This window comes from Melospiza melodia, chromosome 16 (genome assembly GCF_035770615.1).
Source record: "Melospiza melodia melodia isolate bMelMel2 chromosome 16, bMelMel2.pri, whole genome shotgun sequence".
NCBI lineage: Eukaryota > Metazoa > Chordata > Aves > Passeriformes > Passerellidae > Melospiza > Melospiza melodia.
In genome coordinates, this window is record NC_086209.1 from 18275328 (window position 1) to 18295426 (window position 20099).

General features: G+C 41.2%; 1 protein-coding gene across 2 annotated transcripts in view; it reads left to right on the plus strand.

The window, feature by feature from the left end:
• PCDH11X (protocadherin 11 X-linked) overlaps positions 1-20099 on the plus strand; it is a 419799-nt gene that overhangs the window by 283111 nt on the left and 116589 nt on the right. For both annotated transcript variants that reach the window (XM_063170837.1, XM_063170838.1), the window contains one exon: positions 14167-14365. In XM_063170837.1, the coding sequence (XP_063026907.1) occupies positions 14167-14365 (199 nt within the window). The remainder of the gene's footprint in view (positions 1-14166; positions 14366-20099) is intronic.

The window sequence follows — 20099 nt, forward strand, 5'->3', positions numbered from 1 at the left end:
CTGCCTGGTGGCTGATGTGGATTTGCATTGATTTGCCTGTGTTGCTGTTTGATTGCCTCCAGGCTGGTGCTGGGAATGTGGGATTTTCTGTTTGATCCCCCATTAGGCTCTTCCCTGCCTGTCCTATTGATACCTGCCCCAGGCTGGGTGAGTTCCTTTCCCTTCTGCCTCTGCCACTGCAGAAATTCCCTGGGGAAAATGTGGGGTGGGCACAGCCCTGCTGCTCTGGTTTTATGAATAAATAAATGGCAGTAGAATATTTCAGCATTCTTTTAATGTCACAAAACTTCATGGAGCTTCTGTGACAGCATTCCTGAGGAAACTGTTGAATGCTCTTTTGGAAAATGCTTTGGTCATTCTCTATAGAGTGCTCTTTGTTTTCCTGATTTGATACAAGTTGTGTTAATGCTGAACCGCAGGACTGATATAGGAAAATCACTGCTTCTCTACTAATGTTTTCTTTGTGCGGGGAAACTTTAAAATTTAAATAATTTCCCCTTTTTCCCTGATCTGGTTTTGCCAGTGGCAGTTTTTTGGGAGTCAAGCTGTAGTCCTGTTTTTTGTAACTCCAGGCTGTTACCCTTTTTAGACTATGAATTTGGATTTTACTGGGGCTTTTACCACTCATTTCACCCAAAAGTTTTTTGGAGGAGGCAGGGGTGGGGTAAGGTGTGGATGGAGTTTCCCATATGCAGGTAAGGCACCTGCCAGGGAATGCTGGTGCTGCTTTGGAACATTTTAAAAGTCTGAGCAGATCCGAGATTGATTGTCTGACAGGAGCATCCATGCTCCTAATGACAGTGCTGCATTCTGTGGCAGAGCTGATAAGGTGTTGGACAGGACAGATTTCAGGCTCTCCCAGAGCTCAGGCTGCTCTTGTGGAATGAGGGGCAGGCTCTGGTGGGAGCAGTGCTGTCAGAGCAGGGAAAAGACACGTTTACAGGGCAGAGCAGATAATTGTTATGGCTCAATCCTCAGCTTCGTGGGCCTGCAGAGCAGTTCAGCAGGAACTTTGCTTGTCAAGGCATCTCTTCCTTAGCCACGGGTTTCTCAGCTCTGATTTGAAGATTTTCACTAATGAAGATGTCTGTTCCTCACAGATAGAATGCACTGCAGAACGCATCTTCTGCAGCCACCAGGATTTCAGTCTAGTTGGAGCAGATAAGATCATTATTGTTCTGTCACGTAGCTCACAGAGCTTCAGTGTTGGGTGATGTTCTCATGGAGGTGTTTAATCCATCTGGCTCCATCAAAACGGGCTCTGTTACCCCTCACTGGATACTCACTGGTATCAGCCAAATTACTCAGAAAACATTTCATTGAGCCACTTTCTTTCAGGGTTGGTCCTGTTTTAGGTGATGTTGTATGTGCTGGTATTTATGTGCATTATCTTTGTGATCATTCCCAGTTTGGGGCACTCTGTGATAGTTTATTGAAGTGTAAATAATTTACTTTGGTCTATCTTGAGAGACAACAGCTTTTTCTCTGGGGAAGCATGCTAGATGGAGAATGTGAGATGAGATTACAACTTGCCAAAGAGTGTCCCTTCTGCCCAGGACTCCTGATTTCACTTTTGGATTTTGCCAGTGACACAGCCTAACCCTCAGTCATGAGAATCAAGAGGGCATAGCCATTTGTGCTTTGGTTTGTTGTTTTGTGAGTTGTTTTAACAACTGTCTTTTCTATTTTGTTCTGAAATGGAGTTCATATTTCTAAAGCCCATTCAAGTAAAGAATGATGTGCATGTGTAAAATGCTATGATGCTGTAGGCTGTTTTTCACATTTCTAACATCTGTTGTGAGTCTGGGACAGTTGTTGTACATTTGTATTACTGGGAGAATGAAATTTACTGCAATGCAAAGCCCACAGGATGTGAAAATACTTAATGCCCACCTGGAAAGTGTGAGAGTACTTCACTGATAAGGAACTTTGCACAGTTCTGCTGATGGGGTGATGTGCTCAAAGAGATCAAAGTTCCTTTAGTTTATGTTCTGTGCAAGGGTCTGAGTTTGGAGCTTCATCTCCTTGTGGTTCTGATTTCCCCATTGCAAATACCACGGTTGCGTGCCTTCTCTGCTGTGGAACTCAAAATAAATCACAGTTTGTATTTCTGCAGCTGAGTCACCTCTAACCATTGTGCAGCTCTTCCTCCCCTTCCCGGCTCACCTCTGGCATTCCCCCATTTCTGAATAAGGAGATTTTTAAGAAGCTTGGGCAATTAGCTATAACAGTAACTACCAAAATTTTTGATTCCTCAACATTATATGAAACAGCCAGAAAACTCTAAATTTCACTCCATTAAAGGGAATTGCTGAAGTTCATGAGGTGCCTTGATTTCTGACTCCTAACGAAAATGCATTTCAAACTCTGTTCAAACATAGGATGTTCAACAATAAGTGATTGCTTTCTTCTAATTTTTCACTAAGAACCAGTATGATTTTAAACAAAATAGGATTCTTAAAAAAATTATGGTTAGTCTGTGGTGTAAAGAAGGGTCCTGAGTGTGTTTGATAATTGAACAACAAAGATCATGAAATGAGCAAAGCTGATTCTGCAGATCATACTGAGATGTAATTGAAGGAGAGGAGCTGGTTGCTTCTGATGGTTTAAGTGCCTTGCACACCCACTGCATGCTCTGAGCACAATAAAATGTTCCATCACACATTCCCTTCATCATACCCAGCCTAAGATCCATACTCCTGCAATAATAGCAGGGATAATTAATTCTGGCTTAAGTATTTGGGAAATTATTGAGTGCTGCAATTACAGACTTTCCAAGTGACAATCTTTAGGAGCAAGAAGCTGCCTCTACATTCCCCCCAGATCTGAGTGCACTGAGAAACTTCAGCACCAGAAGGAAAAAGCCCCTGCGGGAGTGAATCTTAATGTGGTATTAATTGGGTAACACAGAGGGTGCATTTAGAGCAGGACAAATAATCTGAAACACAAGTTTGATGAATTCCCTTCATCTCTGTGCTGTGGCTGCTGCAGCACTTTTGTTTGTATTGATCTGAACGGCATGGAAGTTTTCTTTCATCTGTCATTTACATTCATTTTACCTCTTGCAATTGCCTCTGCCAGCTTTACATGCTTGTTTTCTGGTGAATCTATTAATAAGATTTCCAGTACATCAAAAGAATTTCTATTGGGCAAAGGTAGAATATAATACACTTGAGGTGTAGGAGGGTTCCTAGCTGCAATTTTACCTACTAAAAGTTATTAATGAGTTGTGTGAAGTAAAGAAAATAATTGGAAAGCATAATGCTAATTGTGTGCTATAGATTTTCCTCTATTGCTTACTTGTTTAGCAAGTGACGTGCAGAATGGAATATTTGCACCATAGCTTTTTTTCTGATTGCAATATGCCTTCTGAATTGACAAAAATAGGCCCAAAGGTCAAATTAATTAAAAACAGTAGGAGAAAGAGCACAAGCCTAATGCTGCAAGTTTGTATTTACATAGTCTTGCCTGAAAAATGTGCGAGGTGCATTTTGCTGTGTGCAAAGCCCAGATGCTGTATGCCAACAAAAATAAGAAATATCTTAAAGAGTAGAATTAAATGGAGTTCTTCACTCAGGAAGATTTCTGCATGATGCTGATTTCAGGGTGAGCAGCCAGGGCACTCAGCATGGGTTTTGGGCAGTGTAGTTGATGCAGGGGTGCAGGTTTGTGGCTGTGTGAGGAAGGTGCCCATGCCCATAGTTACCCACATGACTTGTGCCAGCTTTGCCCTCATTAATGTCATTGCCTTTTTCTACTCCTTTATTCCAAAATCCTCCCTGGTTCACAAGCATCTACAGCAATTTGCCTTCCCCTGAGCTGTAGGAACACAGAGCACACCTAAAGCCTTGCATTTGCTCCTCTATGGCTGCATTTACAGGGATTTCTGCCTTTCTGGATCAAGCAGGGAAAGCAGTTGCCTTTCCTGATCCTGACCTTGGTGTCAGCCTTGCAAAAGTGCTTCAGATTTATTGCAAGTTTAATGTGGTTTGTATGGAGAATAACATTCCCCTCTGATTTAACCGAGCCGTACATGAAGTTTGAATAGTCCTGAAGTAACAATTGTAGGGGTGTTAACCTGGTGTGTGTGAGGTGAGGAACCAGAGGTGGCTCTGAGAGCACTCAGGGAGCTGCAGGAGCATCATTGACAGTGCTCTTGGCCTTCCCTCCCCAGCCCCTGGGCTTTCTCAGCTCTTTGGGGCACTTGGGAACTTTCCAAAGGTGCAGGGACTCAGAATGAGGGTTGTGCTACTCACACAGCAGGGAAGTTTTGGGGTGTATGCAGTAAATGTCTTGGGACCAAGCTGGTTTTAGGCAGATCCTCTGTGCCAGGGGCTCGGGTGTCTGGGCTGTACAGTCAGCAGCCCCATGGGGAGGAGCTGCTTCCAGAGATGCCCAATCCTCACTTTTAGGACTTCTCTCCTACCTCCTCTTGGTGCTTTGTGTATTTTTGCACTACCACCTTTCTCTTGGCTGCTGCAGTTCCCAAATTCTTCCAGGATTTTTTGGTTCCTGTTCCTTGCCCTGTTTGCCAGGGGAGCTGCCCAGGTGCCAGGTGCTGGTGGCAGAAGTGACAGAGCCCAGTGCAGAGCTGGCCTCGCTCAGTGCTGAGCTCTCAGTGGGGCTGCAGAGCGCGAGCCCCACGTCTGGGTGGCGACACGGGACGAGGTGACGTGGGACAAGGACAGCTGTCCCTGCCCAGCTCAAACAGCAGCTCTGGGCTGGCTGTGAGCACAAAAAACCTTCCCCAGCCTTCAGCTGGGTCCTCTCCCTGTCCCTCACCCAGAACTGCATCGTTCCTTCCTGCGAACTATCGTGTGTGCTGCATCTCCTCAGCAATGTGTGCTGCTGTGTTTTGCTCCAAGATGAGTGAGTGATCCTAGCAGCGCTGAAGAATGGCTGCGCTGAATATGGAAATAAGCTGGGAAGATTTAAGAAACAAGGGAAGGCTAATGGCTTTATATTTTGCTTTGCTGAAATGACACGAGTGGTGAATTGTGAAAGGCAGTTATATATTCTGATTATCTGAAAGGGCAATTGCAGAGGCACCGCTCTGGAGGAGCGAGGGATGAGCTCAGTGATACAATGCAGCTCTTGAATTTGCAAAATTCTTCCCATTTGCAAATAGATATTTCAGACATCCATTTAAGAATGCATTATTAGCATGTAGTTAGACTCTAGTAACTTTGAATATTTCATGTATTCTACTGTAAATAACAGCTAAATCTTATTCATTATCATCCTGATAATATAAGCTGTGAAAATAGTGATGCAAATGGGAAATTTCTGACTTTAATCAAATAAAACACAACCCTTTTTCTTAAAACAGCTTGGAGAGACAAATACATCTTTCAGATGTTTAAAACAAAACCAAAGTATTGTTCACCATAGCATTTATCACTCAGAATCTTTCCTATTTACAATAAGAGAAGATTGAAAGAATGCAAAGTGTACCAGTGAAAAATTCCTTTATTTCAGTATGTGGAATGACTTCTCTTATTACGAGCAAAATTGTAAGATAATTGCAATTGGAAAGGGAATTTCAGGACAAAACTTTTAGTGGAAGCTTTCTTGATCCAGAGAAATTTTCCTGGACTACTGGAGTCCACTAGAACGTGTCCTGCTGATAAAAGTGTCCATCCTAGAATGCTGGAATTCACTTTGTGCAAATCAAATGCAGCATGAACTGCCTCACTGCTTTCAAATTTTGGCCTAGAGCTTTATTTTATATATGCCAGCAAGTTTTCTTGGAAACACTTACTTCTTCCTTAACCATTTCACCAAAAGGTAGAATAGGTATTGCTGAGTAAGAGAGGTGACCTTGGTGGCCAGCACACTGTAAATTTAAAATTTAGGATGGGTAATCAAGGTGGTTAAAAGATATTTTCTCAAGGTCACAAGGGTGTCTGTTGCAAGGATAACTCTCTGATACAGAGAGCAGAATAGAGAATGCTTTCACTGCTCCCTAAGAAGGTCTTGTGTTTCCTCAGAGTCCATTTGGGGCAATGGGAAACTTTTTGTCTATTCTTTCTCTTCTCCAGAAAGAGCACAATGCTTTTATTGACAGCTGCATGAAATACATTCATTTTATCCTTGCATTTTATCTCTCATCAATTCCCATTCCAGCTAATCAAACACGTGATATCAAACAGTATAGATTTCCTGCTCTAACAGATAAAATGCTGCTATAATAAAGGTGTGCTGTCATGACAAATGGAGTGGGACAGTGACATGCCAAAGAGCTGCCTTGTTACTCATTTTAAAAGGCTCCTTTTGGCTTTTTTGCTGTTTGTTTGGGGTTTTTTTAACCACAATAAAATGAGGTCAATTCAACAGCTCCATGAGTGCAAATCAAACATAAAGTTACTGCTGGTCTGTATTACATGAACTGCTTTATAATCATCCACACTGGGAGGAAAGATTTTATTTTATTTTATAGGGTGAAATGCAGCTGAACTGGAGAAGTTAAGAACAATCCTTGCACAAATCTTATTTTGCTTCTGACTTTGGCACGCTTGCAAGCCAAAGAACCAAAATTAGCTAGAATTCCCTTTTCCTGGGAAGCATTAATAAGAACAGCTCAATTTCCTGCCTCAAAATGATGAAAGCACATTTCCAGGCTGCTTCAAGTGAGCACTGGTTCAGCTCCTGGGGTTGCACACACCAGTGTTGCTTCAGAAGGATTTGACCTTTACAGGAAAAACTGAACGGGGAAAAAAAGAGGCAGAGGGAAACGGGATCAGGTCCTTGAGGCTTCTTCCAGGTCTCTCCAGCCCCAATGACCTCCTCAGGGTTGAATTTAAGGCTTAACCTTGGTTATGACACAAAAGGACCTCGCTGGAGATCTGTGAGTAATTCACGGGAACATTTGTGGTTCCATGAGTCCGTGCCTTGCTCATGAAGAAACATGAGATTTATTTACCTGAAATGTATAATTAGCACAATCAAATTAGAGCTAGAGCCCCATGTACATTTATGAAAGTAGAAATTCTCCTCCATTTCAATATTAACACAAAGAATTCACAATTCTGATAAAACCCATTCAATATTTCTGCTGGAAAGGCTCATGCTGTTGGGGCAGCAGTCAGGAGTGATGTCAAATATTGCTGAAATGCTTCTGTATTATTGTTTATTATGGTGTTGTTTTAACTGTAAAATGGTTTTGCCTATCAGATATCAAGCATTCAAGATGATAACACCAAAGATGATGGAAATTGAAGAAATGTATTAAAGAAAAAAATCAGAATTGGTATTTTCCTCTTTTTCAAACTTAGCAACAGCACAGCCATAGTGCAACTTTCATGTGTAATTTTAATTTAATCACATGTCAAATTGAAGGCTTAGATGAATTAAAGTTTTAAAAGCATGCTTTCAGCTATCATTTTGACATCTAGCATACAATAACTGCCTTTCAAAAGCTAAATAAAATGTTTGACATGCTTTAAATGTTATTTCCAGTTTTATTTGCTTTTTGTTTCACGTCTTTGTTGTTATTTCAAGAAGCCCAGAAAATACAATTTAATTGCTAAATGTTGCTGGGGAAAGTCTTATGAGAGATACTCTGGTACAAGGAGGATTAGTGTCTGGAAATAAACACCCTTTGAAGTCGTTAATCAGAAATTTGTGGAGTTCCAGGTCCATAATGGGTTTGTTCAGCAATGATTTGGGGAATGGGTTTGTTCCACGACCTCAGCGCTGCGAGAGGACGATGGCGCTGTCGGTTTAGCCCCTGGTTACTCCGGCAAAAAATGGAAAATTTGCTTCTTGAGGCTGAGTGTTGGTTACAAACCCCTTTCCTCTCCCTGCCTGCATGGGAAGGGTTTCCCAGAGCTCTCCTGCCATGGCCAGGAGCTGCAGTATCTGACATTTCCCTTATCAGCTCGGCGCAGCTCCAGCTGCCTGCAGGGACCCGAAGGTGCCACTGCTGAAAGGCAGCGGCGAGCGGGTGAGTGCTGGGGGTACAAGATGGCCCTGCAAGATTATTCCCCATCACTTGAGAGAATGCTTTGTGCGAGGGAATCCAGCCGTGGGGTCTGACGATTTGAAGTCGTTTCCATTTGAGCAGGTGTAGGGGCACCATCTGTGCTGCTGGTTTTCTGTGGAGGGAGTAATTCTTCCATTGAAAATGTACAAATCTGCCTGGGATAATCACCCACGTTGAATTTCTGTTTGTCTGGGCGGCCAAGCCAGCTTTTATTTGCCCTTTTGAAATTAATAGGTTGTGCTTCCTGCATCTAAATAAATGAACAAAGTGGGAGGGGTTATTTAAATCAATAAAAATGAAAGCCTAAAACTATTTGCTTCTCTTATACTGCTGTGGAATAGTTAGATTTTTAATCACAGTGAGGAAAAAACCAAAATTATTTATCAAATATTCCTCTTCTTGAGAAGGCATCCAAATACTGTACTTTCCCTTAGTAATTAGTGAGGGTGTAAGATACCAGTTGCTAATGTTAATGAGATTAAATTAGGAGGACTAGCAAACTTTCTAACAAGTAGGTCAAAAGGATTCTCTTGGATTTCTTTTGGAAGTTTTAAAGGGCTGAAAATGCAAAGTCTTGCCAAAATTCAAAGGTTAAATTGGGAAAACAGCAGGTCTGTTTGATTTGACAAACAAGTAGACAATCAGGAGCTGAAAGGGGAGCAAGCAATAAATTTGGGGCACTGGCTGGAACAGCTGAACTTGGTTAATGAAAAGAAGGCCTTGTTCACCTGTGTGAGATGATAATTCAGGTTATTGGTGTTGGCAGTAGCTGGGGGTGGTGCTTTTTATGTGAGGTAGGGAAAACCTGATTTTAATGCCCACTAGGTTTGGACTTCTGAAATCAGCTGGGGATTGTCACTTTGCACAATTCTTCTTTCCTTCCCCCAAAAGCGGAACCCTTCATTTTTCTTTTTGAAAAAACCCCAACCAAACAAAACCCCAAACCCAAAACCCAAACTCAAACCCAAAACCCGAGCCCACTCCTATGCAAGATCACTGCAGGAGCCATTAAATAACTCATAAAAGATCAGTGCTAAATTGGAAGAGGTGAATGCAACAGTGATATGCTGTTAATGAAGTGTTTCTATCTGGGTGTGATAGTGGTGAGCAATTTGGCATCTTTGTAGATATCCAAGAGAAATGCAGATCCCTGCTGGCAAAAATGGAGAAGTTTAATTTGAGTGAAAAATTATAATGATCTGTGTTACATACTTTGCCTATGACAAAGCCATCAAAATAATGTAATAAGATCTCAGATTTAATGTGCCAGGCTGCAAAACTTGTGGGAAATACAGACTTGTGAAAGAGTTTAGAGAAACTCTTTGAGCTGTATTTGTTGTGCTCTACTCTGTATGGGGAAAGGAAAAATGAAAATACTGGTTTGTCTCTGTAGAGTTTCAACACAAAGACATATTTCCCACTGGGTTTATGGTTGGATCCTCTCAGGCTGTTTGTTTTAATGTTATTCTGAGAATTCTGCACTGATAGTTGCTGGGTCCTGTTTGTCTCAATGAAAGCCTCTGCGACAAAAATTGCTGTTTTGGAACAAAAGGTGATAGTTGAGGATAAAAAGATAGGAGCTGGAAATTGTAGTTTGATTAGGGATCTTCTTTTCTGCTTGCACTTGAAGATAGTTGTTTTCTGGTTATTTAAGATATTTCATACCCTCCTAACGTTTGAAGTAAACAAGAGACTGAGAAAATTAAAAATTTATTTGACTACTCCTTTATTTACTGGCTGCTAATAGTGGAGAGAGATGCTGAAGTAGTCCTGTTCTTTTGTACTGTCTCCCAGCATCTCCTAAATAAGTTCTGTTTTAAATCAGAATTATCATCTAAATAATATAATTAATTCAGCATAAATGAAAAAGTAATGTTTTTTCTTTATGATCTCCTTTTAAATGGATATTAATTTGCTTCAATGAATGAAGATAATAAGGTTAATAGTTTAATGTTCCTCAGTTGATATCTGCTGCTTTTTCTATTACCTTTTTTTTCCTTTTTGATTATAAATTGGCTAACCCCTGGTGTATAATACCAGAAATCATCCCTTCAGTGTATCCAAAGCTATTTACTTAGACTCATCTTTTATTATTCCCACTGCCACAGTCTAATTATTGTAGTGAAAGATTGAACACAGAATAGTTTGGGGCTTTGATCAGTCTTCATATAAATTTCAATAATGAGAGTAAAAGGTTTGCGGTTTTCTGAGATAATTTGATCCCTCCAGACACACTCAGCTTTTACCAAAGGCAGTGAATGCCATCTGAGACCTCTGACAGCATTTGTGTCTGGTCTGTGACATCTCTGCAAGCAAAATGCTTTTCTCATGCCAATAAAGAGTAATTTAGTATTTTTAAATGTGGCAGAGAAACTCTAAACTGCTGCACGTTTTTTTCCTTAAATTTTCACTTCATTGTCCCCTATCAGTTTAATTGTCTGTATTACAAGTTCCTACATCAGAATCCTCCAAGAACACATAATAGGTTTGCTTGCATTTCTCTCTTTTTGAAAAAGTCTGCCAACTGTCATCCAGATAAATAAAACAAGCCATAATCCTTGTTATTCCATTACTATCGGTGCTGGCTCCCTTCGGAGATAAATAGAAAAGCAGCTGGAGACTGAGGATATTTTGTAATCTTATAAATTGAAATTTAAATGCCTCAAGGAGGAAATTTCCAAAATAATTGTGACAGAAGATAAGTCCCGGCTTTTGGCAAAATTTTATTAAGAATTACTTGTTCCAGATCGTTGTCTGACGCCTGCATGAATTAAGGAAATGGCAGCACTGCCATGTAGAGGAATGAATGGGTTTTTTTCATCTTGATGAATTTTTCTGGAAGTGCTCTGTCATCACTGTTATCAGGTGTGACACTCTCAGGGACACAATCAAATTTAAGATCAGGAGCCTTTAGCTGATGCCAGTTGATTTTGAATCATATGGGTCTGATCCTTCTCACGAATAGCATCTCAATTTATGCAGCTGAATATTTACCATTTTTAACTGAATGTGAGGGTTAGTTAGAAACATTTTTAATTTTGCTTTGGGGTATGGGATTTTTTTTTTTTTTCTGACTGGACTAGGAAGTTAAAAAAGCATTGGTGACTTTCTGGTCTCCTCTACTGTCAGCTGGTTTAAAGCTTCAGCTGTATTTTGACAATGAACCCTGAAAATAAATGTTCTTTTATTTACACTCAGTGAACCCCAGATGCACAAAGCAATAATCAATTGTACAGAGCAATGACTATTTTGTTCCCAGTCATTTTCAAAAACTAGCATTGCTGGCTAATGTTAAAACTTGGGCTAAAAATGTTTTAAGAGTACTTAAAATTCAGTGCTAGCTTGGAGAGGAGAGGATATAACACAACACAAAGGCAGTGCAAACCTCACAAAATACAGCTTTTACAAACAGCTCATGCAGTGGAGGTGGATTTTTTTCATACTGCGAATACCAAACTCATTTCAGATGAAAAAAATAGCATTTTCCCTTTCCACATGCCATAGCTGTGCATCTGTGCAGGCTGGGTGCAGTTTTGAGTGCAGGGAGTGAATGAGGAACATTGCAGGAGTGATTTCACTGGATCAGCTCAACAAAACTTCGCTTATTTGGGCTTTGGGGAGAGCACTGATTGACCCTGCTGGTGAGGATGGGGCTCTGAGAGGCAGCTGGAGTGCAGTGCAGTAGGACACATCAGGAATTTCTCTGGTTTTGGGGCTGGGCAGAGACACTCCATGCGTTTTCACACCCAGCAATTCTGGGTGAGCAATTCTGGGTGAGCAATTCTGGGGACCCCAAAAGTGCAGTGGGGGCACTTGGGGGTGTCAGATGTTCCCCTTTCACCACCTGAACCTTCTCCCAGCTGGCTGCCAGGCTGTCCCAGCATCCACAGAGGGGTTTTCTTCTCCCATTTCCACCCCATGGAACTGGGATCCATTCTGTGTTCAGCTCTTCAGAGCTCAGCTGCAGTGCCTTGGCTTGATCTGTTCCAATGTTTCCCAAAGATCTGCCAAATGAGGGAGAGTCTGAAATCTGCAAATTTGATAAACAGGAAAGCAGGACTGGAAGGCAAGGGATGAAATCATCCGGAAGAAGGGAATGGCAGAACAATGAATGCAGAGTGCCACTCTCGGGCTGCAGCAATTGATGGCAATAACCAAAAAGGAGGAGAGGGTCAATAAATGGGACCTGGGCATGATGATGGTTGGCAAGGACACAAATGTGCTGTGCTGCCATGGCAGGAGGTGTGAAATGATCCTGCTCAGGGCTGTCAGGACCTTGGCTGGGCTGGGTGCAGGGTTTTGGGCAGAGCACAGAGCTGTGAGCAAGCTCCTGCATGGAGAAAACAGCCAGAGAGAGCAGGAGCACCTGACAGATTGAAATAATAAGGTCTGTTTATTCCGAAGCAGAACAAAGTGCCAAATGCCAGGAAGATGAGTGGGAATAAGCAGACTGTGATGGATGGGACCGAAGGAGTGATTTATTTTGCAACAAGAAAGAGGCAGGTTCCACATTAGAAGAGGAGCTCTCCATTAGCGGTGGTGAGGTGCCCAGACAGGTTTTCTGGGAAAGCCCCGAGTGCCTCGCTGGTGGCTGCTGGGAAGGGCTGTCACTCTCACCTGTCAGGGATGGCACAGGTGAGGTGGGTGCTGCGAGTTCCTGGCTGCACACGCTGCACAGCAGCTGTCTGCGGGCATGTGGAGCAACGTCACTGCGACAAAAAGAGGCTTGCAAAAGTGGAGGAGCTGAAAACTCAACGTAATTAGCAAAAACTCAGTGTAATTGAGTGCCTTCAACACCGCCACCCTATAGGAACCAAATATCTGGGGACCCCTGGCAACATCTGCTCTGTTACAAACACTATATACTTTTTTTGCATAATTGCGTCAAAAGTCTTGTCTTCAATTTTGCTAATCCCAGCAGTTCTGAGTCCAGAAAGTTTTGTGTTGTCTTTCAAATGGAATTTTGACTAACAGCAACCCAAGAATATTTGAAACAGTTTGTTTTTTGGGGTTTTTTGAATCGTCCTGTTTCGAGTTTGCAAAACATGGATATCAGGCACATCAAAATGAGCAGGAGAGCTGCTTCTTTTTTGTTCATATTTTCTTTTTATGCTGGGAGAGATTTACATTTCAGTTGTTCAGTTCCTAAATCATTCAGGGTCACTTAGGCAATGAAAACTCTGTCCTGTGTCTTGTTCTTTGTTTCATCTGGCCCTTCCTTCCACGTCTGGGCTGAGATGCTTTCCATCCTCAGCTCTCTGGTTTCCAGCTTCCAGCCTTTTACATTTTGGTTACAGGTCTGTGGTAGAACAAAAATCAAAGGAGTTGTAATGAAATATCTGAAGGAGAGCAGGGGAATCTGCCTTTCATTCATTAGCTTAACGCCTGTGCAAAATCCATTGAAATTGTTTTCAATACAGAAGACTTGTTGTTGTTTGTTCTTTCTCTGCCTCAGAAGAATCCAACAGCATTATAAATGTGTCACATTTTTTAGACCCAAAAGTGTGGAACAGCTTTTAATGGGAAAGAAAATGTTTTTTGAAAACTAGAAAACTCAGCGGTGAAATAAATTGAGCCTCAAAAAGTGATTGAAATCTCCAAGTCAATATTCAAAAGGTATTCAAAGACTTGTGAAGTCTGACAGAATCTCTTTAGTTTGAGGTGTCTTTCATTTTACATCAGGGCTTACATTTTTAAAAACCAGCAGCAAGCAGCGCTGTCAGATGCAGCGGGTTTGAAAGCAGCTCATGAAAGCTGAAATTGTGCACGAGTCTGGGTAACGCATCCCCGGCAGATAACCAAAACAACACGTTGCCTAAACTGGCCGCGTTGAGCTATGACCGTTGTCACCCTGGGGTTTTAAGATTTTCTAAGCCTTCTGATGTTGACATTCTTGTTGTGAGCTTTTTCACACGCTTTTTGTAAATAACTCATTGTTTTGCAGTCCTTTATGGAGGAGGAGAAAGCTGATGGACTTGTTGGTTTGACCAGTGTCATTGGAGAGGTGGCACTGTCACCCTCCAATCTGCTATCACTTTTGGAAATCTATAAGTGTTGGAGTCAGAAAACAAACTTCCCTTTTTAGTTCACCTTGAGAGCAGCGGTGTGAGCTTGCGTTCTTTCGTGCCCCGTAGTGCCGGACCGTGGTGGAAACCGTTTGTCCTTCTGTTCCTTCCTTGCAGCCCCAGCGCCGCGTCACCTTCCACCTGCCCGACGGCTCCCAGGAGAGCTGCAGCGACAGCGGGCTCGGCGACCACGAGCCCTCGAGCGGGGCCAGCGCGTCCCACCCGCTGCCCCTGGGCTTCCCCCAGGACGAATTCTACGAGCAGGCGTCGCCCAACAGCCGCACCGAGGGAGACGGCAACTCTGACCCCGAGTCCAGTAAGTGCCGAGCTCTGCTCACCCCACCCACCGTTGCGGCTGATAATGGGGCCCTGGGAAATGTTAAAGGTAGACAATGAAAATGTTGGGATTTGCGTTTTCTCGGATCGCTGCGCCCGCGTAAGCAGTGTGATAAATGATATGTTTGTTAGATGTGATGATTGTTTAGTAATTAATATCATTATTATATAATCATAAGAAGAATAATGAGAAACTATGTTGGAAATTTAAGGGGGGTTATGTTTGGCTGAGATCTATGCATACAGTAGAACAATATAAGTTTAATAATTAACATGAAAGTTACATAACGATAGAATATAAAAACGCGATCATCTCGAATGTATGGTCGGACTCAGATTTGGGTGGAAACTACCCCTGATTCCCAGAGCTCTCAATAAAAAGCATCTGCACATAATCACTTATGTGATTATGTGTTTTTGAACGCTAACACAATCAGTCAATCAATCAATCAATCAACCAATCAATCAGTCACAGGGTTTTTTGCTCCTGTGGGTAATTATTAAAAGTGAGCGTTGGTTTTAGCGTGGCTAAAGAAGCGCTAAGCGCTCACTTCTGCTTCTGGAAGTGGGAGGTCGGGCTGGCTGTTGGGGATAAAACACTTGGAGCTGTTAAGGGTTTATGGATGGGCTGGTGTTTTTATGGAGCTGGTGTGCCGGGCACAGAGCAGCTTTCTGAGGAGGTTAACACTGCTGCCCTAATGGTCATAAATACTGCGCCGAGGGAATTCACATTTTTTAACGTTTCCCTCTCCGACACTGCTGTGTGCTGTAGTTTAACTCATGGGTGATGAGCAGCTCTGTGAAAAGACTGCAATACCCAGAAATAAGGGTTTCTTGATTTGCCCTCTGAAAGCAGCAATGGTGTGTAGTAATAATCTCAGAAGAGTTTGTCATGTTCTGCCATTGCCTCTGCCTCTTTGTGATGTCAGAAACAGGAAAATCAACAGGAGCAGGAGCTGTGGGCCCTGGCTCTGCTCTCTGTGCTGTGCTGAGCTGTGATAGCCAGTTGGAGACTCCACTGAACTTTAGTCAGCTGTTAATTGTCCAGAGGCTCCTTATCTGGATTAAATTGAACCGTGCCATTGATAAAGAGACACCTGAATGTCTCCAAGCCTCCAAGGCCTTGTTAGCGGCTTAATAAGTGATTTGAAAATACATCTGTTCTGGGCAAAACTTGGCCCAAAAGGTGGATTTCAGCTGCTGTAGTGTATCAGGAGGAATGAATTAGTGAGTGCTGTGCACTTGAAATGGCTGTGGAAGGCACTTACACTCTGCAGTGGCAAATCCAGCATCCAGCAGAGAGCATTCCCTGCCACTCCGAGCTGGCTGTGCCACATTCAGCCTGGCTCTTGGAAATCACCTCTGCCTTTGCCTTTGCTGCCCAGGACTGGAGCCTCAGGGGCTTTTTGCACACGTGAGGTGTCTCCTCTTTTTCTTTAATTTGTAAACTATTACCTAAGTTTGACTTTAAAATTTGTAAGGTGATGTGTTTACTGAATTAATGGCAGAATATTGTGTTTTCCAAGTTGATAGACAGCTGACAAGAGCCATCAGCTTTTTTGATCTCGTGTTGGAAACAATCATTATTTGCTTTTATGTTTATGCATTTGAGGCTGTAATATACCCTTAACAATATTCTAGGCAGCAAAACTGGGTTTTTCACAGAGTTGAGCTCTAAAGGGCTACACATATATCCCCAAGGAATGAAAATATCAAGTTGTATATTATTTGCTGCTTTTGCTTTGCATATTCATGGTCTGAACTTTATTTCCAATTCTTTTTCTTGCTTGTAACTGATATTTATATTTTACTGGAGTGAGAATGATGAGATGAAATCAGTGTCCAGGGTCTTTCCTGCAGAGAGCACGAGACAGGAGCTGGTGTAGAGGAGTTCCAGAACAGGCATGTGCTATTTACAAAGAGGCTCAGGTTTGGGATTTGCCAATGCTTTTTGTGCCCAGGTTGTTGTTATTTTTTTTATAAATTCAGAAGAAATATGCACCATGACTCTTGTAGAATGTGGCTCTACAAGTAACTCAGCTTTGCCATGTGAATGTCACTGACACCCATCTCTCTGTGAGCAGGCTAAGCAGGCATCAGATGTCTTTCCAAGCTGAAGGAAGTTTAATCACCTGTCTAATTACCTGACAGTTCAGTGTTAAACCTGAAGTCACAGTTTAATTGGAGTTTATTTTATGTCAAGATTTTTCTTCCCTTCCGACTTGTGTCTTATTGAAACAGTTAATTGAAGTAGCACAATGGTAACAGCAGGGAAAGCTTCTTTTGTGGTCCTTTTTTGTGATTTATTATATATTTTATATATTATATATTTATATATATATTATATTATATATTATATATTATATATTATATATTATATATTATATATTATATATTATATATTATATATTATATCTTTATAATATATTATATATGTTATATATTATATAAATATATATAAATATAAAAATAAATAGAAATAGAAAGAGAAATGTAAATAAAAATAAATAGAAATTAAAATGAATAGATATTTTTATATAAATATATATTATATTAATTGCAGCATCTAGTGGCAAGAACAAAAAACGAGAAAAAATGGGAAGACCCACAGGATATTTGTGTCCAGTGTGCTGCTGCAAAGTGACTTGGTGCAGATGACAGAAACCCAAAATATCTGATGAGCCTGAGGTTCATGAGGTTCATTTGTGCATGCAGGACACATTTAGCCAACAGTGAGACAGTAAAAATATCTCTGAATTGATGGTTTCCTCTACAATCTTCTGCTGGATTTTTGGTTGGTGTTTTTTTCTTTATTCTAATTTGGCTTGATGCAGTCAAAGCATTTCTTGTCTTCCTTCATGGACTGCAATGTGAATAGAGACTGGAAAATCCAGTCAGGTGATCTGAGTTCATACAGCAGAACAAGCATCGCCTTCATTGCCTCCCAACATCTTTAGTATCTGACCTCTCTCAATCTCAAACAGTGTCTGATTTGTCACCTGGTGGGGATTTAGTTCAACTTTGCCTGCCAAGGTTGAGAAATTTGGGATGAAATGATGTCAGGAATGTCCAGAGCCAGCCATGAAAGCTGGTGGCAGCTGTGGCATCACTCATGGCCATGTTCAGAAGTGTTTTCTTCCTCTTGCTTTGCCTGACTGCAGTCCTTCAGTGTTATTTGTTTCTCTAATACTGGAAATTGTTGCATTTGGAAGCTTTCCATTTATCAGCAATAACTAAGCATTTATTGCAAAACACTGGAAAAGATGAGCATAACAAAATAAAATAAAGAAAAAAAACACCCTGAGAACCATTGGTGAGAGGAAGCTTTACAAATTCACATCCAATACAGGTCTGAAGCAAGGAGGGGAAAAAATAACTGTAAGTTTATAGTGGTTAGAAAACTGTGAGAAATTTATATGTAAACCTTTAAAATTAATTGACTGTGCTAATTAAAATTAGAAATAGGCTATTTAAAATGATTTGTCTTCTCCTACTTTAGTTCCCTCCTTAGAAAAACGTAAAGTTCAACGTGGTAGATGCATCATAAGGAAGCGATGCCAATAAACTGTCACACTAAGTAAATAGTAAAATATAAAAGGATGTAGGTTTGTAGAGAACCTTATCCTTAAGTAACAGCACTCTTGCACGTGGTATTCAGATACTTTCTCCTCATAAGTTGCTCAAATAATGATGCTCCAATAACTCCCTATGCTAAGGATTTTGACCAAACCATATTTTTCTCCTCTGTTTAAATACAAAGCACACTTCAAGCATAGACAAAGACCAGCAAATTCTCTGTGTTTGGACTTCCCTGGTAAATTCTCTCTCAGTGGCTGTAAGCAGTGATGTTGATCAAAGGGGTTGAAAGGTACACGTAAACCTCAGTTCTGTTGGGTTATTTAATACATGTGTAAGATATTAATGACAAATTTTCATGCTTCACCTGTTTTTATGGCCTTATCGAATCTGTTTTCCTTCCTCTAGACAATAAAATTATTCTACTTTTTGTTTGGAGGAAAACTAGAATATGACTAGTTCAGCCAAGAAATTGGGCAGAGCAGGAGGAATGATTGCAGCTTGGGGACAGGGAGTGTGCAGGGGAAGCCAGAAAACCTGAAAGCAATCTGCAATTAAATAATAGCAATCATTTTGGAGGAAGAAAATGGAAGTATAAACAAAGCTAGCTGAAAATTGAAGTTAATGATGCAAGTCGCACTGAGATTTCAGGGTCTCAAATAGGAGCAAACTGGTGTATTAAGGAGAGGGGGTCTCCATGAAGAATATTTAGCATGAATTAGTGACTAATAAGCCAAAGAAGTTGCATTGAAAATCAGCAAGTGTAGAGCTAGAGGGGAATCAGGAGACACCATAATCTTGTGGCCATGCCAAGCTGGTGCTGCCAGATGTTATTTAGTGGCTGATTATTCCTGTCTCCCAATCACACCTTCACACTGTTGGAGAGATGTTTGGGTGAACTGGATTGAAGAATTCTGTGGTGTTGTGAGGTCCCCAGGGCGAGGTGAGAGATGAGAATTGTCTCCAAGTTCTCAGAGGCTGATTTATTATATAATGATATTATATTATATTAAAAGAAATTATATACTAAGACTATAATAGAGAAAGAGAAAGGAGACATCAGCAGGCTTGACAAGAATGATAATGAAAGCGTGTGACTGACTCCTCAGAGTCTGACACAGCTGGCTGTGATTGGTCATTAATTAAAAACAATTCACATGGAATAAATCAAAGATGCACCTGTTGGTAAACAACCTCCAGACCACATTCCCAAGCAATGAGATAATTATTGTTTTCATTATTTTCTGAGGCCTCTCAGCTTCTCGGGAGAAAATCCTGGGCAAAGAGGATTTTTCAGAAAATGTCATGGTGACAGAATGCCTGTGGGTTCAGCCCCTGGGGAGGGGAAAGGTAAATGTTAAATCCATGGATTCCCCAGTTCCATTTGTCCCACGAGGCGCAGCTTGTGGACAGCACATGGGGAAATGAGGAGGAGCTGGGGCAAAGCTCTGCTGGCTTTGGGTGATCAGCAGAGTGCAGACGATCAGTCCCAGGAGGAATTGAGAGTGCAATCTGTGGAGTTTAACCACCTAAGAGGGACTCTTGCAGCAAGCAAGACATCTGCTCGTGATTAAAGACAGCACATATTTCTTCCTCAAAATTAAAAGAACACTTTCACCTTGACTTAATTTTTGATAAGGATGATGTTGATGAGCACAAAGGCAGGCTGATGGAGAATGATGATAATGGCACTAAAAGTCAGAGCAGGTTCAGTGCATTCGTGTGGAGGAGAGGAGATAATCCTCCTCCCAGGATATCAAAACTGATAGTGTTTTCCTTATTTTTCTGTAATTCTGACACACAAAGTGTCAAGAAAAAATAAATCTCTGGTCAAGCTCCACTACTGGAAAGCATTTACAAAGAAGAAAGTGGTATATATAAAATTATAATGCAATAAATGGTGTCATGGGATTCCCTAGAGTAGGATGAGATTAGCTCCATTATCTCACTTCCATGATATGTATTTTCAACACTGGGGAATACATGTACAGCTAATCTATATATATATTTAAGGACTAATAACTGTTATTATGACATAGGGTGGAGCATTAATAATTAAGAATGAAAAGATGTAGAATAATACAAGAATGGAGAAATCTCCACAATTATCTTCATTAAGGAGTTTGGCATTAAAAAGC